The sequence below is a fragment of the Cyrtonyx montezumae genome, unplaced genomic scaffold (assembly GCF_038088225.1).
Source record: "Cyrtonyx montezumae isolate F1298 unplaced genomic scaffold, pur_monq_1.0 scaffold_10, whole genome shotgun sequence".
In the NCBI taxonomy this organism is placed as follows: domain Eukaryota; kingdom Metazoa; phylum Chordata; class Aves; order Galliformes; family Odontophoridae; genus Cyrtonyx; species Cyrtonyx montezumae.
Genome location: NW_027071826.1, coordinates 42,703,942 through 42,731,819, shown reverse-complemented (window position 1 = coordinate 42,731,819; position 27,878 = coordinate 42,703,942). Strand labels below are relative to the sequence as shown.

Here is a 27,878-nt window from a genome sequence, read left to right as displayed (position 1 = left end):
CAGAGGGCACAGAAGGACACCACGGACACAACACAGATGCCCAGCTAACCGTTTGACCGGCTTGTCGTCCAGGAGGTAACTGCCTAGCACTGACCCTTTCTTCAAGAGGGGCTTTTTGCTCTGAGGTGCCTGGAAGTTGAAAAGAGAAGGGTTGAAGAGTGTCATTACAGCCCAGGAACATTGCCAGCCCCCAGTTCAATTTGCTACAGCCACACACCGCACTGGGGAGTGCAGGGCTGGAGCTCCACAGGCAAGACTCAGAATGCAGACAATCACAGAGGCTGCTCTTCTCAGTTCAGCTCATTTAGCTGATGCAAGAAAGCACCACTGATGATGCTTTCCCCTTTGTTACAAAGCCCTTCAGTAATGGTGGTGAGACAAACTGTAGTCTTCCTCTGCCAGCTACAGCTTTTATTTCTATGGCTTGTTTGCTACTGTGATGCACAGCTGATTCTCTTTCCCCACCTGTCTTTTTAATATGATGACGTTGTGTGAGACAGACTGAATCTCTTCTCTTCTGGTATTCACTCATAGCTGCACGTGCACCAAAGGGAAGAAATGGGACTGTTCTGCAATGGACAATGTACAGGCTCTGCTTTACACATACATCCTCCCCCATGCCTTCCTCCTGCTTACCTCCCCACACTTCATACAGCCAGTGCTCACCAGCTTCTCGGAGAAGGATAAGGAGCAACAACTCCCTCACAACCCTCTAGATACAGCAGCTTTGCCATTCCCAGCACCAAAGACAACAATTAGTTGAGACCATACAGGAAAGCCTGTGGCAGAGTGGCAGCTGACCCACCATCTCTCCTAAATCCATGCCAAAGCCTAGCCCCCTCTGTCACATACAAGCTAGTTAACTGCTTCTGACCCAAAACAAAACGCAAAGTGAGAAACAGTGTGGCAAGGTACCCACTATTCAGCACTGGGAGAAGGGAGATGTACTCATTCTGGGAGTCCAAAGATTTCTGACATGTCCTCACAAGTTATTTCTAGGAGTAAAGGTGGAGAAAAAGGAGGAGTCCTGCCTGCCAGATCAGCCTCCAGCAGCAGTTCTGAGCCGATCAAACAGCTCCAGGCAGCTCCTGACAGGCCTGCCTACAGCCCAAGGGACAACTACAAAGATTATTTCTTCAATAACCCCAGGTTTGTTTCAAAAGGCAGAAAATTAAGGAGATGCTCTGTGGGTGATAACCCACACAAAACCTTTAGACAATGCAGTCCAACAAGAAAAAACGCTCTGGACTCCACAGAGGGCCTCACCCAACTGGGAGCATAAAGGAAAAAAAAAAAAAAAAAGATATATTAAACTGGTATTTAAGTAAAGCTTCAGCCACAGAAGTAATCTAGCCCACAGAGCCCTTGTTCAGGAATTTCATTTTTAGAACACGGGAAAAAGAATCAATTTAAAACCAGCCAGAAAACACACACACCTCAAGTGTCATACAGTCAACAAGCAAGTGACCTTGCCAGATGCACATGGTGCTGCCCAGGGCTGAGGTGCTGTAGGAGGCTCACAATCGTGAGCCACTTATGGCGCAAAGGGACTCCCAGGCAATCTGCTACTGCACCACCTACTGGGAGAGGAAGCAGCCTGCAGGGTACATACCTGGGAAGAAAGGAGAAACAACGGGGTGCATTTTGCCATTGGTTCTGCCATGCTTTATTGGCTTGACAGGTTTATGGAACATTTGACTTTTCATAGCGATGGTAGAGGGACAGACATAATACTGCAGCTGTATAACACATGGTGACAAGGATTCCACAGCAAGAACAGCACGTATGCAAGCATTTGGAATGGGACAGAAAATACAAGCATCTTCTGGTTTATCAGTGAAATGCAAATATATATTTTCAGTGTAGTCAAACCTTCCAAACACTCTTCATGATGAGCAGACGTGAAATTTGCTCATCCAGGGCAAGAATTCTATCAAAGTGCAGCACACACAAGGATAACACCATAGCCAGATGGGTGCAAAACGGAACCTGCAACTCCTGGGTCTCAAAACCACCCAACAGCAGTTTGCACACAGGCAGAAATAGCCACATGTTGCTATCTGTGACCTAGCCACCATGGCAAAACTGTGCCCCATGCTGTGGGACCATGTCTGCTCAAAGGCCAGAAGCTCTTATGAAGAGCAAGGTACTGAGCTGGGCACTGAGAAGTGCAGAGGAGCAGCAGCTGGCTTGCTGTCAGCCATGTCCAGCCCAACTCCTCTTTCCAACCATTTCAGTCTTTGCTATGAAAGAATCACTGTCACAACTTCATTTCACAGAAATAACACAACCCTTCCCAGCATTAAAAGAGGTTACTAAGGCCTTGGGCTTATTTTTAGCTTGTGAAAGCACTGGTTCTGTCTGCTAGAGAGCATGTTACCCACTAGGGATCCAAAGAAGAAGGCTGGACTCTCCTTTTTGCTGCTGCAGGAAAGACTGCTATTTCCTCTCCCTCTTACAGTGGGACAGGCTGAACAGCAGATCTTGTGCAGCAGCATTTCTGCAATCCCTTGGAGCCCTGCTTTCCTGAAGACCAAAACAAGAACAGCCAAGGAGATGTCCTAGTTGACAAAGGAAAAAAAAACTTATTCCAGTGCAAGCTTCATCTGCCCAATGTGATGCTGCCAGATCAACAAAGGTGGTAGCAGGAATTCAACCTGCTGCTTGATCCCTATTGCCAACACAAAAAAGAGAAGGGAGAAAGTGGCTCCTCTATACTACAGCTCCCTGTAAGGCCCTCTCACAGGTCCACCTGCAGCAGACGTTTCAGAGCAGCCATGTGAGGTCCTAGTGAGGAGAAGAGAGGAGAAGCAGACAAATTTTGCACACAGAGGCACATACCTGAAACCTGGCCTCCATGAGGCACCCACCCACCCAAAGGAACCCAAATGCTGCAGCACTGCTTGTGCTGGACTCTGTTAGAGAGCAACTGCATTTGTTACTTTTCCAAGAGGAAGCTCTAGCACACATGCACGAACACACAGACATGTACAGCAGCTTTGAGGAAAAAAAACAACCATCTTCCTTCTGTTTTCAGAAACACAGCCATACAGGCACATGCACACATACCTCATCTCTGTCCAAAACAGTTATGGAAACTACAGCCATTCCTCTGCTTGGATATGAACTCCAGCCTCTCCCCAGCAGGTTTCCCTCTGTAGGGTATTTTGTCTCCTGTCTGAGTACCTTCCCTGTACTTCCCTTCTTGTTCCCTTACAAACCAGCCAGAAGGCCTGTTCCAGCCTACTGCTGCCTGTCATTGCTGCAGGACAACTAATTCCAGATCTGCAAGGGGAGCACGGTGGCAGAGCCAGGAAAGGCACATGGTAGCAGGGACGGTCCAAGACAGGCACAGAGCAACCTTAACAGTGACTTTTGTGAACAAAAAGACTTTTTCATGAAAAAAATAATAATAATTGAAAAAAAGATCACATATCCATACTTGTCTTGGTAGCTAGGAAAGGCCAAACTTTCTGACTGTCCTAGACGTTCCCCAGGGCTCTTACTGTACAGGAGCCCACTGCTTTCCCCCAGGCCTCCGATCCAGGGTTCACTGCTGCACTCTCCCTGCAGGAATGGGGAGCTGCCCCCAAGGAATATCTGAAAACATCTTCTACAAGCTCAAGGGGTCAAAGAAACTCTCAAACTCTCCCATGCCCCTTTACCCTGGCAGCACATTTAGGAACTCATCTTCCTCCACATCCAGCTGCCAGGACTCATGCAGCTTTGCTCCCTGCCTTGCAGGTGCCCAGTACAGGCTAAAAAACACAAGCCCAGCACGAGCAGCAGGCAGCACCCACTGCAGCTCTGCACGCAGCTGCATTACAGTCCCAAACTAACATGCCTTGGGTTACACCCAAGCAGCTGGCAAGAGCAACCAGCAGAGCTTGTCTCTGGCACAGGCAGAGGAGTGCCACGAAGTCTGTTTTAAGCACAACACCGGGCCTTGTGAGGTCAGGTCATTGTCCCCCGTGGACGTGAGAGGCCCCCAAGTGGTGACAGCAACAGCAGCAGATGAAGGGAGGGTGGCTGGGAATTAGGATTTTCTTTCTTAAACTAACCGGCTTCTTGGCTTCAAAAGTGTCGCGCTCATCTCGAAGTTTCTTGTTCATTTCTCTGCTCCAAAGAAAGACACAGGAGGGAGAAAACAAAGCCCTCGTTGAAAATGGGATAAAGACCAACATTTGAAAGAATCACAGAATTGCAGGGGTTGGAAGGGACCTCTAGAGATCATCTAGTCCAACCCCCCAAAAGCTAGATGGAAAGATAGCTAGGGGCACAAATAAAGCTATTCTGTAATGTTGGCTATGTTGGGATTTCCATGGATCCTAGTTCAGTTAACAGGCAGCAAGCAAGGAAGACTAAATTCCTCCCCTGGAAGAATTACTCAGTAAAATAACACAACCTGTACCCTGCTGGAGCTGGACAAATTGCACAATTCTATCTGGGGCTAGAAAAATAAGCAGCATCTGAGTGCTGCTTGAATACACTCCCACAACACTGAAACCTCAGCACTGCCAATGAAGCAGGGAACGAGCTTCACTAGAAAGGTCAGCTCTCCACCCCCAAACTGATCACTGACCATGCTGGCAGTTCAGATGGCCTCTGGCAAGAAGCAAGATCTGATCCAAGTCTGTCCTTTATGTGCCCAAGAGCTTGACATCTGCCCCAGTCCCGTTCTTACCTGAGGAGCTCCAGCTGCCGAAGGAGGCTTTGTTTCTCTTTCTGCATGTTTTTGGAGACTCTAAACACATCCCTAGGTGAAGGGAATTTAAAAGAGGAAATAGATCAACGGGAGATGAAACGCAAAGATCCTTTTCTCAGGAACATCTACAGTATTCACTAAAAACTAAAGGCCTGCCCTATGCCAGGAGGACTCGGAGGAAGGAGCACTGCCACAGAAGCTGAGACACCTGAGTTTTACCCCAGCTCTCCTGCTCTCCTCTGGCATGAGCACAGACAATCCACTTTCCACTTTCAGATGTCAGTTTCCTCAGCTGTGAGAGATGGGAAGGATGCTCACTGCCATCTGGAACTCAAACGTCCCCATGCTGTAGCTAAGTATTACCAGATTAAGCCCATGAACAGGAACACAAGTGATTAGCATAGAACTTGTAGGAACTTTATAGAGGCAACAATGAACTGGAAATTAGGAGGAGAATCTTGCTTGAGGCCGAGGAGCATCTGTAATTTTTACAGTACTTTTAAAGCCAACTATCAACGAACAGACTCATTTCCCCACTACAGACAGGTGGGAGGTAGCAGTAACACTGCCTGTTTATGCTAGCAATGCCACTGTAATGTTGCTTCTCTAAGGAGGCAGGCAGTTCTCTGATAAGACCATGGCTTCTAATTAGAGAACCTTATTCTTTAACTACTTGCACATCTTTCCTTCTCTGCTCTGTTCCTTTTCTGACTGTCCACACAGCTGCTTCCCTTTCCATTCCCACCTGTCCTTCTGCTCTTGCTCATTCTGGGCTTCTTTCTGCAGCTTCTGCAGTTGCCCCTTGACAGCCTCTAGCTCCCATTTGCTTTTCTCCAGCTCCTCCAGCAGGTTTTCATTCAGGTGCCGGAGCCGTTCATTCTGCACACGGGTCTCCAGCTGCTCTGAGTTCAGAGACTGTAGCTGATGTTCCAGCTGCAAAGGGAGAAGAGGAGTTAAACAGAGAAAGAAAGGGTTCTGAGCTACAATCACAAATATAAGAACAGGCTGAAAGAAGGGAGGAAAACACAGCTTATGTCTTCAAGACCAGCAGGGGTGTCAAGAAGGTGAACTGAAAGCACAATTATTTCTCCCCAGCGCTAGCACCAAGGAGCAAACAATGCTGTTAGCCAAGCACTGTGAGGAAGTGCTTCAGGCAGCATAGAAATCTGAGTAGGGTATCACTGGAAGGAGCACACTGTATTTCAGTACCAAGTCAACCACATTTGCTAACCAAGGCCCTCTGCTGAATTTGGTGCCATGCGGAAACGGCAGTACGCACGAGCTGAACTCAGTTTCCACAGTCAGTTACTCAAGCTGAGTAAACTGTTCCCAAAAGTTCTGCACATACAATCACGTTTAGCCCTTTAAATACCACATGTGACAAGTTCTTAACCACACAGATGGAATGTTAGGCAAGGCCACAGGGAGATGAGATCTCACCGTGAAGCAGTTAGGCCTGTGAAAACCCATGTGTGCCCTTAGCCTGCCTTTTCTGCTCCTTTAAGTAGACTCTCAAAGGGAAAGTAAAAGAAACATGCTGTGTCACACAGTGTAGTGCTTTTCTCTTTCCTACCTTGATCCTCTGCAAATGCACACATACAACAGTCATGAACAAAGCTCACCTTTCCCAGGTTCCTTGAAACACAAGCTCTACATCTCTTCCCACTATGCCTACAAGCACACATCATGCCCAGCTTTGACTCGAGAGTTCCAGTCCTTTGGACATCACGGAAAATTTGAGCACAACCACATATGCTGAGCAGCCAAGTTCAGAGTAAGAAACAGCAACACCAGCCCACAAACTCTGGGCCTTTCAATAACACAGAGGACGGGATTTAAATAAAACATGTGCCTCTCCCTGCAATTCTCAGAATCACCAAGAACTTCAGTTTTAAGTTGCCAGTGCACTGCAACGATGCAGCACAGGGGCACAGTAACAATACTGGACTTCCACCACAAGAGGGACCTGGGTACCCACGTTACTTGGTACGAGCCTCAGACATAAAGACATCAGAAATGCTCAGCTTAATAAGGGTATCCATGCAGCCTCATATACTGTTCTGACCCACGGCAAGAGGAGATGCTAATTAGGAGGAGCATACCCAGATAGTCACAATGGTCTACACACCCAGCATCTATAGTACTCAGACTAGAAATGATAGATTCTACATCCCCAGCTTTTTATCCTTCTGAGCCTGCTGTCCATTAATTTGTCCTGTCTGTTTATGAACTGCTGACACTGCCTTCTTTCACAATCTATTGTGGCAGGTTCCAGCTGCTGCACTCTGAGCTGTTGAGTTCAGAGAACTTCTGTTTCATCCTCGTCACATCCAACTTGGATATCTCCAGTCACCAGAACCTTACAGGTACCTCCCATGACATGTTTCTGCAGCAGCCACATTTCAGTTTTCCAGAGAGGAGGAAGAACTCCAGAATGAACCACCACGTATAAATATACATGCCAGGGACAGGCAAGCCAATGGAAAGTTTCTGCTTTGATCTTTTCATTGACTGATTAATCAATAGGTCATTAGGTACAGAAATGCAAGCATGCAGTACATGCAGCTCAAAGCTTCAGGAAGCTGTTCTAGGTTATTTTGGAGCAGGCAGAAGAAACTATTTGGCTCTTACATATCCATACAAAGCTTTCCTACACACCACAAAAGGCTCTAAACTCTCTACTTCCAAATCTTTACCTCATTTTCCTTACCAAATTAAGTTACTGTACAAGAGAAAACAAGGTAGATAAGAAAATGAGGGCCAAAATGTTCACAGGATGACAATGGAGTTGCAGACAAACTAACTCACTTCAGCACTTACAGAGATGGGCAAAACTAGGCTGGCTAACACTAACTGTTGGCATAAAAGGTCAGAAAAGGTTTTTTTTTTTTCTGTAGAAAAGCATGCTTCAGAAAGGCTTTGGGCTCTGTTACCTTCTTCTGGCGATAGAGGATTTTATCCAGCTCTTGTTCTTTGTTGCGCAGTTCCTTTTGGAGCAAGTTACTCCTGTTGTGCCTCAGTGATTCCTGCCAAGGTTAAGACACATGGCTATGCACACAACACCCAGCACAGTTAAGAGCTGTTCCTTAGCCAGATGAGCCACCCTCCTTGCTTCAGACCACAGAAAGCTTGACTTCAGCCAAGAGAGATGGGTACCTGGCAGATTAGCCTCTCTCTTTCTGCTTTGATCTGTTGCTCCATTTCTTCATAAAGGCACCTGACTTCTCGGTCATGGTCTGTCTCCCTTCTACAAAAGAAAAGGTGCACATTTATCACAAGAGAGAAGGAGAACACCGAAAGAAAACAGGAGAGGAGACTGCAAGGAGGGTCCTACTAAGAGCTAAGTGGCACTGCCAGAAAGTTACTTGATTTTTTCACCAGATCAAATGTTATGAGTGTGTGCTGATGCAAAAACAAATCCGTGGCAAACAGGCCAAGATAAAAAGTCATTTTATCACAGCAAGAAAAATCTCAGTGTACTGTAACCTCCTACTTGAAGCAGAACTCAGCACATGCAATTTCATTCAAGTATCTGCTGTTTCCAGACAGCAAATGCCAATGATGTTCTCCTCACCGCTTCAATGCCTGCTCCATAGATTCCTTCTCATGGTTCACCTCCCTGATGTACGATGAAACACGCATCAGAAACTCCTCAAAATTGGCTAAGAGCTCCGGACGCTCCTTTCGTAGCCGGCCCCAGAGATCCCGAACCTCACCTGGACTGGAGCAGGCATACAGGAGAGAAAGAAAGCAGATGAGTTTGTGTCATCTTCTGGATTGTTACTTTAATTCCAACATGCACTCAGGGGAGGCAGACTGCCCTTGTCCTGTCATCTCCTCCATTACACCATACAGCAAAGAGGTTAAAACAAACTGCGAGGTTAAAATAAAGAAGGCCATTGGAAAGACAACAGCCACCTAGAAAGCAAATCTGGAATTATTATTTCCCTAGTATTCAGTAATAACACATTTGGAATCTAAAGCAAGATTTGAAGAGATGAACATTCAAAGAAACTGGCTGTGCCTATGACCAAACAGTAAACTTTCACAGCCCAGGGATTTCAGCACACATCACACAGGTGTCATTCTCACACTGTGACTATGCTAGTGGATGCTGCTGCCATTCTGTTTGGCTTTTTTAGCAAGTTTGTGACTCAGTTTCCAAAGTAAAGAAGCAATTTCTTCATCGTGTTACACTGTGGATAATGTAACAGTGAAGATCAGATTCAGTAGCAAAAACAGTGAAGATCAGATTCCTCCTCCACCTCTCATTAGCTCCTGTTTTCTGTTAATTCTTTACAACAGCTGCCTCAGCACAAAGGCACGACAGCCACAGCTGAACTCACTGTATATAACTGCAAGTGGTGAACACAAAACAAGGATAAGACTCAACAAACTTGAAGACCGGATGCTTCATGAATTGCTGTAAACAGCAGAGGCTACTTATCCAAAATTGCCATATGGCTTTCACAGCATCACTCCATTATTTACAGCATTATATTTTTCTTCCAAAGTTGTTCAGCATTAGAAGAAGCACACAGGTGCTTTGCATCACAATGCAAGTAAGGCACCACAATCTGTTCCACGACAGATGCAGCAAAGTCCTTTGCTCTCAGCTTCTGTCTCCAGCCCTGTTTCCCACCCCTGCCTAGAGCAGGGCTGCTCCCAGTGCCAAGTGCTGTACTGCGATGTCCAGAGGGAAAAAGAACAAACACCACCACCACCATAACCTCACTGCCACAGAGGTTATAAACATGTTGGAGCTGGAGTGGTCCTACAACAGTAAGAAGCAACCATGGAAAATGCTTCACTTGGGAAGGTCCTAAAGGAAACCTGCAGCCTAACAGCTGGATGACACTGGGTCAGTAGATTCTACTGGGGCTGCATGCGAGGGCATCGATACCAAATTTCAAAGCTCAGGTGAGCATCTCTTGCTCGTTTTAGCCTCTCACTGTTTTCCAGATCAGCTCAGTCCCAAGCAAGCCCTTGAGCACACAGCTCTCACGCAGACTCATAGAGTTTTTTCCAAACATATGTGAATGGTCACAGGCCCTCTTGGAACAGATAGTACACACATCCTCTTTACCTTGTCTAACCTCCACATGCTTCTTTTCATCTGCTGCATGCAGATGAGTTTCCACATCAATTGCTACATTTCACAGCTGTGGTACGAGCTTACAGTTTGTGAAAAGCACTGCGCTGAAGGTAACTTATAACTGATGAGACAATCCAGACTTCATTGCATTTGTTACCAAGCACACAAAAAAATCAAAGTAAAAAACTACCACAAAATAGCAAGAACTAAGCAGCACTTCAGGAGCAAGCAGTTCAGTTCAACTTCTTTGGTGTTTGCCAGTACCTTCAAGTTTGGGTACTGAAAGATCAAAAGAGGGTAGAGGTAAGGCCATGAGATGCCCCTACTTACTCTTCAAACACCTGGGCTGCTCCGAGCTGCTCCATCATGGAGCAGAACCGTTTCTCTTCATCATCTGCCGGCTCCATGTCATCTGACCAACCTGACTCAAAGGTCTCCTCGTGACTGGAGCGATCTGTCCTTCCAGCTCCTCGACACAAGTCGATTCCTATTAATTTTCCTGAGGAACGGAAGAAGGAAAAAAAAGTCAAACTGGACGACAATTAAAAGGCTGCTATTCAAATGGCAGCCCAGCACAGCTCTGTGAGAAGCTGCCTGCACACTACTGTTGTAGAATACAGCTCCTAGTCAGTAAAGAGCCTCCGTTCTGACGTGCCAAGTGATGTCAGTGTCCAGTCAGCGACGCTGGGACTGAAACTGGCTTCCAGCCTGACAACAAGCTGTAATGGCTCTGCTCACATCTGTGCTAAAATGACGTACCACTCCCAGCCTTGGATCCTCTGTATGTGAAACGTGGCATTTGGTCATTTCACTCCTGTGGAGCAATGCTATGGGGATTCAGTTGCCAACGATGCCACAAATCCCCTCTAAGATTGCAAGCCAGATACTGAACAGCACCATGCCTCAGTTTTTCAGTTCACGTAAAAGAGCCAGGGAGATCATTACCCTTCCCTTCCCATATGCTACATCTGCTCTGATTTAAGGGGTACAGGACAAAGACTGTCTCTTGGTGGGACTGTGGAGCGTCTGAACAAAACAAACTTATCCTCTGAACAGCCCTCCAGCCCCATCCCACATACAGATGACTCCCAGCTTTCCAAATTCTGTTTCATGCTGCAACAGTAATGCCATGAGAATTTCATGCTATGCGAGGCATGTGATGGATACTGTTGCTGGGAACAAATGCTTGAAGGAACAAATCAGTTTCACACAAAGTGCTAGCCTCATCCTGTACACTGAGGTCAGACCTCCACTAGCAGCTACCTCTCCATTCCAAAATGCATATGCCTCTGGAACCAAACAGGAGTGAGATCCTAGCCACAGGGCCAGCAGCCAAAGACATTCAGAACTGCTCTAAGAGAAAAATATCCAAAATCTGTGTACCTTACGTCGCTCAACTCTGCCACTTCTTGCCTTCAAATGTCTTCACTGAGTCCTCTCCACTAACTACACATAATACTGTAAAAAATATTAAGGTGTTGATGCAAGCTTCTTTTTCCCTTCTGTCATCCTTCCATACTCTGTCTCCAACACACAGCAGTTTGCCTCACTGCTCCTCTTCCTCCCAGGTGATTACAATCCCACTACATCCTATGCATCTAGAAACTTGCCACATACAGGCCCACTCCAATCCAACATAAACGTGAGATCTGCAATGGATTAATCCCCATACTGGAAGTAATGACAGGCAAGACCAACTTTAGCTTAAAATCTTGAGCGGTTAATTAAGGAGATGGGCTTAGATGAGGCACTTATGATGTCTGCTTTAAAGAAAGAGCCATTATCTCTCATAATCTGCCTCCTACAGCTCAGAAAATTGGGGTAGAGAAAGATGCTAAGACTGTTTTGACACCCTATAAGAATCTCAGATTGCTTTAAACTGAACATTTAAAATTGCTGCTCTTTTTGTCAGCTGTGTAGAAGCCTCCTGTAATCAGTCAGTTCTCAAGAAGCAGAGCTGATGACAGCACAGTTCCCAGCTTGAGCTCCTTCCCTTCATCTCCCTCCTGTACACCCTGAAGAAGATCTAGTATGTGCCATCTCCAGTAAGACAGGCTGAGGGGCAAGCTCTGCCAGGCAGGAAGATGACAGCAGACTGGAATAAGGGGACACAAAGCCTCAGGACAGGGTCAGAAGTATGGCACACACATTTCTCCAGCGATATCCATGTAAATACAGAGCAGTGCCTCACATAACTGGTACAGCTTCAGCAGAAGCACTGTACTTTCAGCCTTCTCAATAGCAAAAAAAAAAAAAAATCATGGCACAAATGGGCTTTGTCCTTCCTCTACCTCCGTGCAGTCCTTACCTAGTCCCATGCTGAACTCCACAGGTGTCAGGTATCCATTATTGTTCTGCTCCAAGCTGTCAAAAACAGTCTCCAGCTGCTCAAGGGTTAGGGGAAGCTCACTCTGAAGTCGCTGCAGACAAAAAAGAAAGTAAAACGCTGAAAGAATGACTCAAAGCCTTTCCTATGACTGCTGCCTCTGCTGTTCCCAGCTTCGGCCTATGGTGCTATGCCCTTTTAGCACTGCCTCTTGGCTAGGATGAGACAGTATGACAGTATACCCTGTTTGAACCCAATGATAAGGTTTTCAGTTAACAAGTGATTCAACCAGGAATGCAGAGAGAGAACTTCTGTCTGTCTGCAGGGACTGCACCATTATTCTCACTACACAGGAACAGAGATTTGCCTTTGGATTACATGTGTGGAGCACCTAGCATGAATGTTTGCTCAAAGAAGCTTCCAAATAACTTGAAGTGCAGGACAAAACCCCACCATCGTCCATTAAAAACACAGATTTAGATAAAGCTTAATAAATATTTATTAGTGTAAATATACAAAATCAGGCATCACACAACCCAAAGCAAAGTGAGTCAGCAATTAAATCAGAACTTGTTTACTCAGTAGGGCCTGACAAATACCAACTACAGATAGAGAACGAGATGGGACAGGAGAAAAACATTCCATGTGTAACCTTCCTGATAAAGAACAATGAAAGAAATTCTGTTAAAGAGCAAAAACACCCCCACATTATGCCAGAGCAAAGTCCTAATTCAGGTCCAACATATGTTTCTGAGACAAGACCTCAGCTATAACTGAGACAAAAAGAAGTTGCACAGTCTTTTTGTGAAGACTGACAGACTTCTTGTTGCTGTTTATAGTCATGTTATTTTGTTTTTAAAATAAAGAAAACATTTTTTTCCCCCAGATTTCCCATCCATTGCATGCTTAATGTTTGTACCAACTGTTGCTTTTTATCTATTTATTTATTTATGCATTCCTTAAAGATTTGGAATTGCAGTCCCACTTGTTCCAGGAATTCCCAAGAGGCCCAAGGTCCCTCCTGGATCAGCTGGCTGGGCCAGAGCTCAGCTCCCTGAAATCTGAATGAGACAGATGTGTGTGCACCCATCTTGCCAAAGGGTAAGACATGCCACATTCTCCTCTCTCCTGCCACTCATTACTTCACAGCTCCTCTCTCACCTGCATGTCCAACTTGGTGATAAAGCCTTTCTCGTCCTTGTCACAGAGCTGGAAGAGTTCCCTCGCCTTTTCGAGCATCTCCACCTGCACTTCTTCCAGTTCACTCATTTGGCTGGAAGGAGAAGCACCAGAAGCCACTTCATCCTCCTCGTCCCCCTCCTCTTCTGCTTCCCAGTGGATGTATCCCAGGAGAGAGTCCCTCTGGTTCTCCATCTTTTCAACGCCTTTCGCCCCAGGGCAGGGAAAAATGGAAGAGCTGTAGGGCAGGAAACAGAGAAACCCCAGTCAAACACAAACCCATACATCATCTAGTTACTCATCTTGTTGGTCTGAAAGAATAATATTCAACATCACTGTCTGTTATTAAGCAGTAAGCTAGGGTGTTAGTGCACAGAGAGCTCATCGGAGGTGCATGCTAGACACAATACAGGCATAGCTGAGCCTTCAATGCAGCTGTAACTCTACACTGCAATGGGTTCCAGGCCCTGCTCATAGCAAGGATGCTCTTCTACCACCTATCCTCCTCTTGCTCTGACCCACAGGCAAATCTCACTTCTCTGCTGATGACAGCCTATTGCCAAGGGAAGGTTTCAGCAGAGATGATAAAAAATATTCACGCACGCAGGTCAGTCTGCATGGGTGCATGGTGGAACTCCCATGTTAGCTGAGACATGGAGCCTGAACACCAAGAGCAGGGCAGCTCCACAGGTACCCTGAACACGATGCTCTTCTCTGTTTGTGCTTCCTCTGCTTCCTCTGGTAATAATGGGCTCTTCCTCCCCCTCTGTACTCAACCTGCACAACTGCAGAGTGGGACAAAGGCAGTGTGGAGGATCTGTGCAGGAGACAAAGGAAAGAGGAACAAGAATACCTCTCCCAGCCCTCTCCCACCCAGACCCCACAGCTGACCATCCACTTCTGTTTCTTGTGAACACTTCCCAAATACTAACTCCATCTTCTTTCATGTTATTACAGCACACAAGAAAAAGGTCAGAACATTCCTATACTGGGATGTAAGATGGGAAAAAATTAATAAGCTGGGCACTCCTGCCCTTTTTGCCTCTGTTCTGAGAGCTCAAAAGCTGCCAAGCAGAATTTTAATCTGAAATGTTCACATTTGTAGGAAGGAAACCACACAATTACAGAGACATTTCAGATGCCAAAGAAAATAATTCCCATTATTTACAAGTACCCAACACAAAAGGGCTAAACACCCCTTTAAGCACAGCCCTGGGGTTATAAAGATGCACACAGCACATCCCTACCCCAACCCACCTTCCGACTTACTGCTCCCACGTAACACGCTCCAGACAGCTTTTCTTCAGCACCAGCACCACATTTCTAAGCCTTGCTGCACTGCTTTGAGCTTCTCCTGCAGATCCGCGATCTGCATTGCAGGGCAGAAGTGAGCTGTGCAAGCAGGCTGTGAGCAGATTTAAACACAGCACTAGCCAAGAGAGCTTGGCCCTTTTTGTTTTTGAAATAACCAAGAAGTTAAAAGCCATGTACAGATGCCACGATAACGAGCAGCTTAATTCTGTTTGTAATCCTAGTACGTTGGGATGACAAAGCACACGATGGGCTGGAAGAATGTCACATGCAAGAACTGCATGAAACTAATACAAAAGGAGAAGGTGATTATGTACCATGCTATGTGACTCCATTCATCACCGCTGGTCCGCGAGCCAGAGGGTTGTTCTGCTTCAAAGAACGAGCAGAATGTCTCATTTTCAAATTGGTTAATTTTGCAGGGCATCCATTTAGTGTCACTTGAAAAAATATTTGTTTGAAACTCTGCAGAAGACTTTCTGTAAGTTGGTGCTACTATACGATTCTAGTCAAGCAGTCATCCCTCGCAAGCAACAGACACAGGGCTGGGCCCATGCTTTAAGGGAAGGAGGAAAGAAAGCATGAAAAATGAGGTGGTGGTGGGTAGGGGGTTTTTGCTCTTCCTTCAAATAAACCCTTCTGCTTAAGCTTCTTCGTATTATTGGGCCAACAGAGCAAAATGTGGAGGCTAAAGCCTGATTCTACCCACTGGCTGGGCAGTCACATTGCTTCCAATGGCAAATCTGCCAGAAGTCAGAAAGAAACAAAGAATCCCAGCTTCCTCCTTATACTGCTGGGGTCCAGCAGCAAGGCCAGCAAAGCCAGCTGAGGGACAGAAGGACCAAGTTAGCAAAAGCCACACTTGTCCACCATAAATAGAGGAGGCAAAAGAGACAGATAGAAGAACCTAATGCTTTTGGTCAACCAAATGTGCCATGTTGCACACGGAGAAGTAACCAAGTCACCTCCCAATGATAAAGACCTGTCAGAACTCATTTCTCCAGCTCTCACCTGGCAGGACTCTTTTCTTCAGGTTTCATCCAGCAGGGCAAGGCAGTCATTGAGACAACACCAGTTAGGCATTTCCACACTTAGAGACTACCATGATCCCAAGCTTACAAGCCTGATCCCAAGCTTACAGTTTCCATCACCAGAACATCTGCAGAGGGCCACAAGAAAGCCTATCCAGCCCAGACTAACAACTCTTTACCAGGGCCTGGGAGATCTACCCCAGAAGATGGAAGTATTTGGGACCCAAAAAAGTACCAATGAGCTCCAACTGCAGGTAACCTCCTCTGCACACCGCATTCTACAGCTCGCCCTTCCCTCACAGTCAGCTCTGGTACTGCACAGTCCAGATTTGAGCAGATGTCAAATGTGCAAAAAACCTGACACAGAGCTCAAGAGAGAGAAGACAGTCCCTTAGGATCTGTGCATTACAACAGCTGCCTCCTGTCATGGTGAGTGCAGGTGGGGCCTAGCATGCAGAAATTCTCTTGCATCTAGAAGAAAACCTTCCCGGGTTGCAGAGTCTAAAGCAAACACAGATTATCTCGGACAAAGCACAGGAAGAACGTGACTGCCAGTAAGGATAACGAACACCAGGTGCTTTCCACACAGAGGTAACTCAAACCAGTCTTATGTGAATATTTTAACCTCTCACAGCATAAACTGCAGTTTGTCTTGTGCAAAGTGGTGCCAGAAAATCAGCTGGATCTGACAGGCAGACTTTCTGGGAAATCACAAGACCTGAATCTTAACCCTGACTCAATGCACTGTACCGCCCTGGGCAAGCCATGCCACCTGCCCATGCTGGCATCATCAACCCTTCAATTTGATTCCAGTTCTTCTAACAGCTGGCACTTGATTTCAAAATTCTATTCCTGGAGACTGATAATTACTTGTGAAACTCAAGCATCAGAACAATTTGAAAGCCTTGTAACTGAAGAAAAATAAACACCTGAAGGTAGAACTTGAAGGGTCTGCAAGGGAAGCACAACACAAGGTGCATTGCCTGGAAAGTGGAGATACTGTTTTCAAGATAGTGTTACAAGGTCATGGTTTCCTATTTATTCTCTCTGAATTCTTGCTATTGTAGCAGCAGTGCTAAAAAGGTGAAGAAAAGGCATGACTCAAACACCATCAACAACCAAGCCCTTATCTATGCGACCATGAGCACCGTGTGCACATGACAACTTTGGGGTTTTTCTCAACCTGATGAGGAAAGTGGGGAGCACAGCCAAATTCTGACAGCCAGTCCTCAGATGACCTCGGCCACTGGCAGGGCACTGTACAGATGCTGAACACACAGCATTCCTAGCAGTCCAGCCAGAATGCAGCACAATGAACCTACAGTGAACAAAGGAAAAACTAAGGAACACTGGCTAAGTGCCTTACCTGGATTATGGTGCAAGGACAATGCTTGGGGTCTGCAGAACTACAAAGGAAAGCAGGTTTTTGTTCCTGTACTGCTGTGTATTTGGTGACACTGAGGTAGTTGGATTCGTAAAGAAGATTCTGTATGGGCACGTAGGAAGTGTCCAAGGTGTGCCACAAAACAGGCTGATACAAGAGCACTTAAAGAATTCAGAGGTCTCCCTCAGCGGTGTTCAGGTGTGTTGATCACACCTCTGATGCATACACCAAATGAGGCAGACTTGCTCCCATGCCCCAGAGCATGTTACACAAAGAGAGAAGGACCATGGTGAGGTGTTTCTGCAGCAGAAGCCTGCTGCTCCAGCTTACGACACATGCAGAGCAGGAGCATGCCAAAATCACAGAGTCATCAAGGTTGAAAAGACCTCTAAGATCACCAAGTCCAACCACCAGCCCACCTCCACCATGCCCAGTGACCATGCTCCTCAGTGCCACATCCGCACAGTTCCTGAACTTCTCCAGGGACAGTGACTCCACCACCCCCTGGGCTGCCTGTGCCAGGGCATCACTGCTCTTTCAGAGAAGAAACAATAACCAACCTGAACCTCTCCGGTGCAACTTAAAGCCATTACCTCTTGTCCTAAAGATACTGAAGCACAAAGCATTTGCTTGCACATAGAAGCATTAGGAGCAGCTGCACAACAAGTAGGATTTAAAAGAAAAGGGCAGCAAAAGCTTTATGGGCTCTTATATCTTCAATATACTTCAAATCAAACGTCTGCCATCTGCTCTGTTTACCTTCCTTTCTCTCCCGCTCTTTTGAAAGCCAGTAATTACTGTAAAAACAGTTCTTCTTGGAGGTCAAACACCTCCATAAGTGAGCAGGCTCTTGGATTTTATAGCACTGTGAGACTGCTGATCTCACATATTTACAATGATTATCATTACTTATACACATGTACAACAAGTATCCTCACTGCATGCAAAAAGCACATATTCTGTCTGCATTACAGTCAGACAAGTCTTTCTCATCAGGTGTACGTAAAGGAGAAATGAGCCTTGCCAGAGAAACACACCGTTCTCCATGTTTGTCAAACATGCTTCCATGCAGGCTGGATTTCCAAAAGTCGCTCCAAGGCACTGGGCACCTATTTGTTGGAAATTGCTTTAAAAGGCTCTGCCACAGCCCCTGAGAAGGCTGGGAGGAAAGCAGGGAGAAAAGTTCCTTCTCGGCATACTTTGCACAAAATCAATTTTAATCTTTCTCTTCTGTAGGAAATTTGCTTCCATTTCCATTGTTTGGGATCTGTTTGGGTGGTTGTTGGGTTCTCCATTCCCAAAGGGAATGGCAGGAAAAGAAATACATTGAAAAATTAGAAAAAACATCAATTGTTTTATAAGGTCTTTCTTTTCTTTAGAAGTTAAGAGAACCTATACACACCCTGGGCTGTGAGTCTGCAATCAGGTGTAATATCTGGTACACACTCTCTCTCTTTTAATTGCCTGCACTTGATTGTACTCCTTTAAGGAAATAGGAACGAATCCAGGAACCTCTGTGTTGTTTATTCAGTGAGAGATTAGCCCCATTTGATAGCTTTGAGCTAACCTATGCTGCATTATCGACAGATGACTTCATTATGGGACAGGTCAACAAGATAAAGAGGTATATCCCAGAACTAAGGACTGCTGGAATGGACTCTCATTCTGAGCAGCATGTTCAAGGACATGCTCTGCCACTAAGCACCATTTCCCTCAAAGATCAGAGAGAAATTCTTTATGACTTACCATACCAACCTGCAGAACTCTGTAAAAGAAGTCAGGCCACAAATAAACCCGCTGGATGAAGACTCTACACCCCTATCTGCACAGGGAGGCTGGTACTAGTTCTCTATTTCCAGACGTGAGTGGAAACGGACTTCCTGAAGCTGCACTCACCACTGCTTTCCGAGCTTCATAATCCCACAGCACAACAGAAAGCACCAACACATGCCAAGAACTGTCAGAGCAGCCGCTCTGCAATACGGACAGGTATCCAAAGCGTCCTAAAACAACGTTGTTTCCCCCAGAAAGTGCCACAAGTGCTCCGCCTCTGTAGCGCCCACACAGCATTCCTCAGCTATCAGGAGCCAAGGACACTTCACAGCTGTCACACTGGCAGCGTCACCGTGTTGGCACTGCAAACACGGAGGGCGCGTGTTTGCTCTGGAACCGCTCCTGCTTATTGGGGTTTTGGCTTTGTTGGCTTGTTTGTCTTGGGGAGCAGGAGAGAAAGCTTCAATTTTTCCGCTAACGATATCTGGGCCAGGAGTTAATTCCCAGCAATTAAAAACAAAATCCGAACCACGTTTTTTCCATAAACATCTAATGGTCCAGCATGTGTCAGTGTAACTAGTATGCAGCAGATTTTCCAGAAAATAAAGTGCAAGCCTGCAGTAAGACATGACAAATAGCAACAGCTACTTTAGAAGCAACTCATTTTACAAATTCCTTCGCTTTGAAAAGGCTAACAAGTTTCCTCAATTTTTCTGTTTTGTTTTTAATGAAACAAAACAGAACAGGGCAACATCTCAAACACTGCAATGCCAGGATTCATCTCATGTACCACAGAGGCAGAGGAATGGAAAAACCCCACAGTATTATGCCCTTTGGCGTCAAGAAGAACTCATTGTATTTCCATAGATCGGAGATCATGCTGTACATCCACAAAGGACACAATTAGCCAGGAGAAAGTAAATAGAATTCACTTAGTCAAGTAGTAAAGGCTCTGAGCAGTATCAAATTTCCTGCTGATGCCACTGCTGTTAATATTCTACCACAAGTATGTGGTTGCTAGAGGACAGGAGCAATCCGCTCAAGAACAGTAATTGAGAGAGATGGGATTTTTTAATTGCAGAGAGATAATATAGCCTTTATTCACCAGCTGATCACTCCTAGCAGTGTTGCGAAATTGAAGGCATGCACTGCTCTGAGCACAGCAATTAGCAGGGAGGTCCCATGTGCTTACCTCAGGTATGTTCACCACACGTGCTCTGCTCTATCTGCAGTATGCACAGGCAAGGCAGAAGGTGAAGATAAAAGGAAAAGAAGGAAAGATGACAAAGGACTTGGCACTTGACATCAGATGTGTTGGATTGTTTCTGATTCTAGCTGAAAATCAAGCAAGGAGAACCCCATCACAACAGATCCCCTGACTCCTCCTCTACTCCCAGCCAGCAACGCCCCAACAAGGAAGAAGCTTCAAGACCTAAGTTGACACTCAAAACTCTGCAAATAATCTTTTCAGGAAATGACACAAGTCCAGAGCAGCTCCCCAGCTTGTTGAACCAAACATCACCAGTGCTTGCGTCGAAGCTGCCTCACCTGCTCTTTGAGCAAAGCACGCATGTGGAGTGCAGGCTGTGCCTGCAATAGCACCCAGAAGCCAGAGCAGTCCCACCGGACTTGTGCCACTTGGCCACGTCAGCTGCAAAGAACGTTAGTGGGGAAAGAGCTACATCTTCATTGATGGAGATCCCTGATCTGGATTTTAATGTTATACAAAGAACATTTGGCAGCCTCGTGCTGTCCAGAGCTCCCAAATCACAGACGGATCAAGCACCAGACCACCCAGTCCCCTTCTGAAGCAGGAACTCTACTCCTGGGTAGAGCACCCCCTCACACTGCATACTGAAGAATTTTGGGAGTGATTTCTCCTCCTCCTAAACAGCAAGATCTCTGTGGCACCTAAACAGCACTTATCCAGGGGGATACAGCTGCAGGAGGATGCAGGAAGTTAAACCTTTTTTCCTCATCTCCAGCCTCTCTTGAGAACTGGACAGAGTGATCTAACCTCTGTGATCATTTCTGGCTTGCATGTTAGCAACAGGACAGAGACAGAAGTTTCGCCTCACTACACTGAATACTCAAGATGCACTTAAGGGATTAAAAAAAACGAAAAAGTAAAGATTACTGAGCAGGAATGAGTAGGGAGAGGGTTTCTAGACAGGAACTCCCCAGATAAGCCTCTCTGCAGCTGCTGCTCCACTGGTTTCGCCCACAAGCAATGTATGGGACCCACGGACAGCCTGACCTTTCTGCAAATGCTATTTAAACAAACACAGCTGAAGCAGCTGGGCAAAGCTGATCATGAGAAGACACTTAACCCACTCTGTGCCTCACAGAAATGGCCATAGTACTTCTGCATGATGCTCAGTTACCTCTCAGTGGGGATCCTCCCAGGTAACATTAGCAAGCAGCAGCACTTCAAGCCAACTCAGAAGCTGATGCTGTCTGAGAGGTGCTTACGCTCAGATCCCTTTTTTCTGCTGCTTTGACTGCTTGGGGAAGTCGGAATTACTGAGGGGAAATCTCCCCTCCTTTGCTGAAAACTGTCACCAGGTCAGAAGCCCACACCAGCAGCACTGACACAGGACTGCAGAAAATAGGGGGTAAAAGGAGCACTTTGGTGAGGTGGTAGAAAACTTCTTAACAAATGTTTTTAAAGACAAATTCCGTTTTCACAAAGTATGCAGGAGAAAAGATCTTAGTATTCAATCGTACCAGATGAGTACAGTTGTACTCAGAAAACATCACAATCCCACATACTCTAAGCAGGCACTTCTCTCTTTACTCTTGACAATGCAATGCAGCCATTGCAGTGACATTCTAAACCCACAGCTCCAAAACCAACTGGTCACCAGCACAGGTTAAGCAACCTGCAGAACCATATCAGAATGGAGAACATGTGCTTTCAGTTCAGCATTTACAAAATCATTGGGTAACCCAAGCTGAAGAATTCACCACACGTTAATCAAGCATCTCCAACTCCTCAAAGCTGATCCTTGCATTCTCCCTCTGCCACGGGAAGACAGGAAGTCAGAACAAAAAAGTTCCTAGGCAGAAACTCTGCCGAGGCACAGCAGCTGTGAGAGCTTCAGCCTTCCTTCCCTCAATTCCTCCCCCTCCCCGGTTCCACCACCCCATGTTCTCTCTGCAATTGTCCCCAGGTACCTCCAGGAGCAGGACGGTTTCGCTCTCCTTCCCTGAAGCCAGCAGTATTCCACACCAAAAAGCAAAGGAAGAAATAACACTGCCACTGTACACAGAGTATCCGAGCAGGTCCCGGCAGGAGGTGTGGTTTGCAGCACTCCCACTGCATCCCGTCCCCTTTCCAATGCAGGCTAGCAGCAGTCAGTGCAATAAAGGCACAAGGAATGCTGCCATTCAATTCCCAGCGTAAATTCCTCATAATCCTGCCGCATGCACAGCTGTGAAGGGGAAGGGCTTCTTTCTAAGCTCCCTTGAGCAAGAGAGGAAGAAATGGGAAGGAAGCAATGATATCTCATCTGTGCTGTAAGGTCACACCAGTACAGCTGGAGATCCTCAGGGCAGGCATGCAGCCTACACTTCAAAAAGAGCAGGGCTGGAAACCGTCCCTGTGAGACCTTCCTCAAACTTGATGCCACTGACTTATCATTTCACTGCCTATCTCATAGAGAAGCAAGAAAGCTTAGGGAAAAGGAGAGGTAAACTAGGAGCTGGCACTTGAAGAGCAGAGACCTCATCAGGCTGCAAAACGCAAAGTGAATAGCTCTCAGCAAGACATGAAGGATCTGCAAGAGGCAAAGGTGGGACCTTCCTCATAGTTTTCTTCCATTAGAGCAGGGCAGCAAGAACAACCGTACACCTTCTGGGGCAGGCCCTGGCTACATAGCCAAGGCAAAAAGAAAAGATCAGACTAAGTGCATTACCTGCCTCTGAGCAGGGGAACATACTCACCGTTCTGTTTATTGTTGCTGCAGAGATGCTTAACACTGACCTGTGGTCTCAGCCTGCACACCTCGTGTTGGCTGGGATGCTCCTAAGCAGCACAGAGAAGGAAAAGAGTCGCCCTTCTGTGCCTCACAGCCTGCCTGCCTCTCATCTCCCTCCTGCAGTCCCTTATAAAGCTTCTCCAAGTAGTGATCACAACAACAAGCTTACTGAACAAACAAAGAAGGTGTTTTGGAGCATTAATGAATCTTTAGCATTATGTGAGTAAAGGTCAAGAAGCACAAAAAGTTATGGTTCCCATAGAAATGCTAATCCAACCATATGGCATATCCTGTGCATTTAGTGGTACACCTTGAAAAGAAAAAGCCTTCATCCTCAGATGCCAAAAAGGGTTTTGATTCAGCAAAAACACTTGACTACCACCCTCCACTCTTTAATTGTTCAGAGAAGTGCATTTACAGATCAGATTGGATTAAACCAATCTTAGCATCATTGCAGCCTCTCTAACACTTCGGGAAGCAGTGAGGGCTCTCAAGCATGATTACAGACTGAATGCCATGTGCCCAATCTGAACAGAGGAGAGGGGCTCAGGCGTCAGGATGAGGTGAGTCACTGAAACAGTCTGCTCCGATCCCACGCTTGGGTGCAGCCCAGGATCCCAGCTCACAAGTTTGAAAACAGGAGAGGAGCAACATCACCACAGGAAGGTGGAGGAAAAGGAAAAACAAAATGAAGAGAAACGTGACATGTGCACATACAGATTTTTTTTTCATTTCAATATAGACAATGCATTTTTTTTTCCACACTAATATCATTCAGTGAATCTCTTGAGCCAGTGCTGTGTTCTGCCAGGACAGCTCTCTCCACACTGCAGAAGCACAGTTTGCTGAACGCAGTTCCTCTTCCTGAGTGTAGATGATGTGGGAAGAGAGCAGCGTGTACAGCTCAACTGGATTAGTGGTCTGCATTCAAAACTGTGCCTGAAGAGCAGGAAACTGCAGAGAGCAGGATTGTGCAAGTACGGAAAGGCAGGCTTGTTCACTTCCTTACCTTGGGGTCCATCCCTCAATACCAAGGACCCATCAAGAGGAGTCAGAGCCATAACAACTGTCATACATCGTAAGGGGAAAGCGATACTCAACCCCAAGCTGGTGAGAGCTCTTTATGGGATCACCACGAATGAAGCACTACCACGCTGATCTCCATCCAGCATAAATCTGTGTATTGCTGTGCTCCCTGATGACCTTCTAAAATCTTACCTTCATACTTTACATAAAGCTCGCACCACTCTGCCCAGCATGAGTAACTACACAAGTGGTGCTTTTGCATGCAGCAGCTTAGAACAAGCAGCCAGATTTGCATGGGAAGCAAAAGATTTTTTGTGCCATAGGAACTGCATTAAATCAAAGAGTTTTGTGCATCTGTACTGGAGCAGAGGATTACTCCTTGGGTTCTGTGTCTAAAAGGCAGAAACCTTGCACAGTTCCTGTAAAAAGTAAAGAGGGTGAGAAGAAAAGAAGGGAGCTCTTGAGCACAGAAGCAAAGCGTGAAATGGAAGAAACATGCAGCTGCAGGGACATGCAGGACATCTGCATTCTTTATCCTTCCAATAAATCTGAATTCCTTTCCAAGCTCCCATGATATCAGGCAGAAAGGCACGGCTCACGACAACAGAACTCCTGACTTCCAAAAACTGGGGAGCTGAAGAGAGGGACAAGCCCTGCAAGACCTCGGGGCAGCTCAGAGAGCACCAAGCTCTGCAGGCCCAGTGAGCTGCAGCACCTCCAACCCCAGCAGACAGACATGGGAGCTCCCAACTCCATGCCTTCTGCTTGCAGAGTGACCTGGAGGCCTCTCCTCCACTCTCACCATCCCTTTGGGCGCAGCCACACGCACCTTCCCTCTGAGGCTCCAGAGTCAGGGCTTCATGTCTCAGAGAGGAGAGGTGAGGTCTGGTTGTTCCTCCAGGCTGCAAACTCAGCCACGCCTGCCAAGGGGAACAAGGTCTCGGTTCTGCTGTGTCTTATCTCAGTGATGACGCCTGCCTTCCTCCTTGGGCAAAGCTCAGGAGCTGCCTGGGAGGGCAGCTGGCCCAGTGCCTGCCACCAGGTCTCAGCCTCGGGTGATTCACAGTGGAGAGGGATGGAAAGCTCTGCTGGCCAACCCGTCCCACCTGAAAAATGGCATGAGTATTTGCATTTAGTCCACATGCCTAGGTTACATGCAAGTCATTCTGAACAATATTTACACATCCCATCCCCTCAACTCAGCTCCTCCCAGCACAGCACACTGCTCACTTTCTCTGACCACAGCCCTTGCAGCCTAGTAAGGCTCAGCCGACATCAGCCAAGAGTCAGACTATAGGGAAAGATCTACTAATGCCATACTGCCACTGTAGTCACCAACAGCTCCAATTCTCAGCAAAGGATGAGCTCAGCCTGTTTTCTTCATGTTACGGAGTACTGAAAGCACTGCTCTGACTTGGAGTTGGTCTGCTGAAGGCTACAAAATCATTAAGACTCTAAGAGACCTCTAAGGTCATCTAGTCCAACCCCCCAGCCCTCCCCCACCACTGCCACTGACCATGTCCCTCAGTGCCACACCTCCACAGGTCTTGAATACCTTCAGGACAGTGACTCCACCTCCTGTCTGGGCAGCCTGTGCACGCTCTCCCTTCCCAGGAGCTGGATGGTGCACAGCCATAACAGGATTTCTGCCAGCTTTATCTCCCTCCTTTCAGGGAAGCACGGTAAATAGCAAAGACAGTGCCATGCAGTTGCAATCAGCCAGCACGGACCCCTACCTGCAGCTTAAACCCAGCTGCACTCCTGGCAGCTCTCTGCACATCCCTTCACACAGCCTCACACACTTCTCTTAATTGCTTTACTACATTTTTTTTTACATATACCACAGAGATACCAGTCCTCCCATACCCCCATTGTTGTTTCTTTCCCTTGAATGTCTGTCTGATGATATGTAAATATGTAAGGCTGGCATGCATAAGCACAAAGCGTAAGCAGAGCACACTGTGCTTTGTCCTGCAGCAGAACATGTGGTGACCCAACCTCAGTGCTCCCCATGCAGCTGCAGAGGTCGGGTTTGCTTAGCAAAACTATAATTTGAGCTGCGCATAGGGAAATCCATCTCTACATCAGATGGGAAATTAAAGCTTTAGGATGCAGAAAGGAGAAAAGAGAAAGCATTGAAAAATATTGAGAAGCAATGAGAGCAACACTATGCATCTCCCCTTGGAGCTGCTGGGCCATGCACTACCTTAGAGGAAGCACAGTGACAGAGGGCAGAGCCTCACTGATTGCTACAGTACTGCTTCTTGGATGCTTCAAAACGGGTCATTCTGGATTCATTTATCTGAAGTGAAACAAGCATTTGCACCTCAGCCCTTATACAGACAGCAAGCAAAAGCACCAGGCAGGAGCGGGAATGACACTGCACGGCTCCGTGAGGAAAACATAACTACTGCAGCTGAAACCTCCTATCACCACCTTGAACATCAAGCTGAGCTCATGGGAGCAGGCAAACAGGTGGGAGGATTCCACCCCCAGCATCGAGTCCAAAATGCAGGCAGTGAATAACGTGAGCTATCTTATGGAAACCCATCCTAGCTCGCTGCACATAGGGATCAATACCAGCAAAGCTCTCTGACCACGAAGAGCACTGCACTGGGAGCTGTGTCCATTTGATTTATGTTACTCGTCTACTGAACCTCATCCCATCAGGTCGTTCCTCAGGCAGGCAGGATTACAGCAGAGCCAGCACTGCCTGTGTGTGACAGGCACCTCCACGTGGAGCCCGCGCCTGCAGTAACACCTCCAGATCAAGGGATGATAGAGCCTCACCTCACAACACATATCAAATGAGAGCTGGAGACAGAAATCTCTCCGCCTGCCAGGTCACTCAAACTGCCCTGGGAGAGGACAGCCTGGGCTGACCTTAAAGCGAACCTGCGGCTCAGCGAGGCTCGGGCTCAGGGGGTGCGTCGCTATCCCCCCGCAAAGGAGAGATACCTCAGCAGCACCGCGCACCCGCATCTGGGGCAGAGGACGGACGGACACGCGCGCAACAGCGCCCACCCCGGCCTCACAAAATGGCGGGCGGGGGGCGGCCGCCTCAGCCCCGCGCAGCGCACCGCGGCGCCTCGCTTACCTGGCCCGGCCGAGGAGGAGCAGAGCGGGCACCTGCGGCCGCTCCGCCGCGGGACAGCGGAGCCGGCCCGACCCGGAAATGAGCGCGGCCGCGCCGGGGCCGCTGCGACGGCCGCTACTCGGAGCGGCTCAAGTATGAGCTGCTTCCTGAATGAGGAAACGGGCAGCGTGTGTTTACCTCGAGAGCAGCTTGGATGGGATAGGGCCCAGCAAAACAAACCCAGTCAGAAATGTCTAATACACCTTTAAAGAGAGAAGCAAACAACCTACCACAGCCAGCCGAGTGCATCGGGAAAGTTTTTATTAGAAGATATATTTCTGCCAAAATAAATACTTTTTTTTCTCTCCAGAAAACATTAGAAAAAGGAAACGGGAGGAAAAAAGCATCAGTTTAATACTGAACTTGTACAATTACTATGAACGCTGAAGACATCGCTATGTAAATAACACCACTTGCATACACTACTGCTGGTTGAGTTGCTGCTCTGACATCAGTGATCTTCCACAGGGTTTCCACGGGCATCGTGTGCCTCAGGGGCTTCTCAAACTCTGTGACAACAGCACAGTCCCAGGATGCATTTAGCTCAAAAATTTGCTTTAGATGATTTTCCCCAGAGCAAGAGAAAACCTCATAAGAAAAAGGTGTTTACTTCTGTTTCTAGTCTCCCTTTGCAGGATGGATGCAGTTAGAGACTGTCCTGCAGGCTGGGAGCAGAGCAGTGCCTGCAGGTGGGCAAGGGGAAGGAAGAAGAGGATTGGGAACAAGTCCTGGTGCATTCAGAAAGGCAGACACCACAGGGATGCGGGGCAGGCAGGCCAGAACCTGCTGTGAAGGCACAGGGTAAGCTTGGCACAAACTAACTGGCTGGTGTGGCAACCAGCCCAAGGTGGTCCATTCTCTCATTGTTTTAAGGGGAAAACACAGCCTGAGTGAACTGTCAGCAAGACCCTCAAACTTCGGCAGCATGCACC

The 27,878-nt window shown here is 47.0% G+C and overlaps 1 protein-coding gene across 2 annotated transcripts in view; it reads right to left on the bottom strand.

The window, feature by feature from the left end:
- CRACR2B (calcium release activated channel regulator 2B) overlaps positions 1-25,304 on the bottom strand; it is a 36,628-nt gene extending 11,324 nt beyond the window's left edge. The window contains exons 1-12 of one of the 2 annotated variants that reach the window (XM_065755125.1): positions 24,640-25,304; positions 22,750-22,831; positions 13,288-13,511; positions 12,109-12,220; positions 10,131-10,299; positions 8,280-8,426; positions 7,862-7,952; positions 7,639-7,731; positions 5,451-5,638; positions 4,685-4,756; positions 4,062-4,116; positions 50-129 (exon numbers count right to left, since the gene is read on the bottom strand). In XM_065755125.1, the coding sequence (XP_065611197.1) occupies positions 50-129; positions 4,062-4,116; positions 4,685-4,756; positions 5,451-5,638; positions 7,639-7,731; positions 7,862-7,952; positions 8,280-8,426; positions 10,131-10,299; positions 12,109-12,220; positions 13,288-13,500 (1,220 nt within the window). In that variant the 5' untranslated portion in view covers positions 13,501-13,511; positions 22,750-22,831; positions 24,640-25,304. Of the gene's footprint in view, positions 1-49; positions 130-4,061; positions 4,117-4,684; positions 4,757-5,450; positions 5,639-7,638; positions 7,732-7,861; positions 7,953-8,279; positions 8,427-10,130; positions 10,300-12,108; positions 12,221-13,287; positions 13,883-22,749; positions 22,832-24,639 lie in introns of those variants that run through there. The other variant, XM_065755124.1, reaches the window with a different exon arrangement.
- Between the last annotated feature and the right edge of the window lie 2,574 nt (positions 25,305-27,878).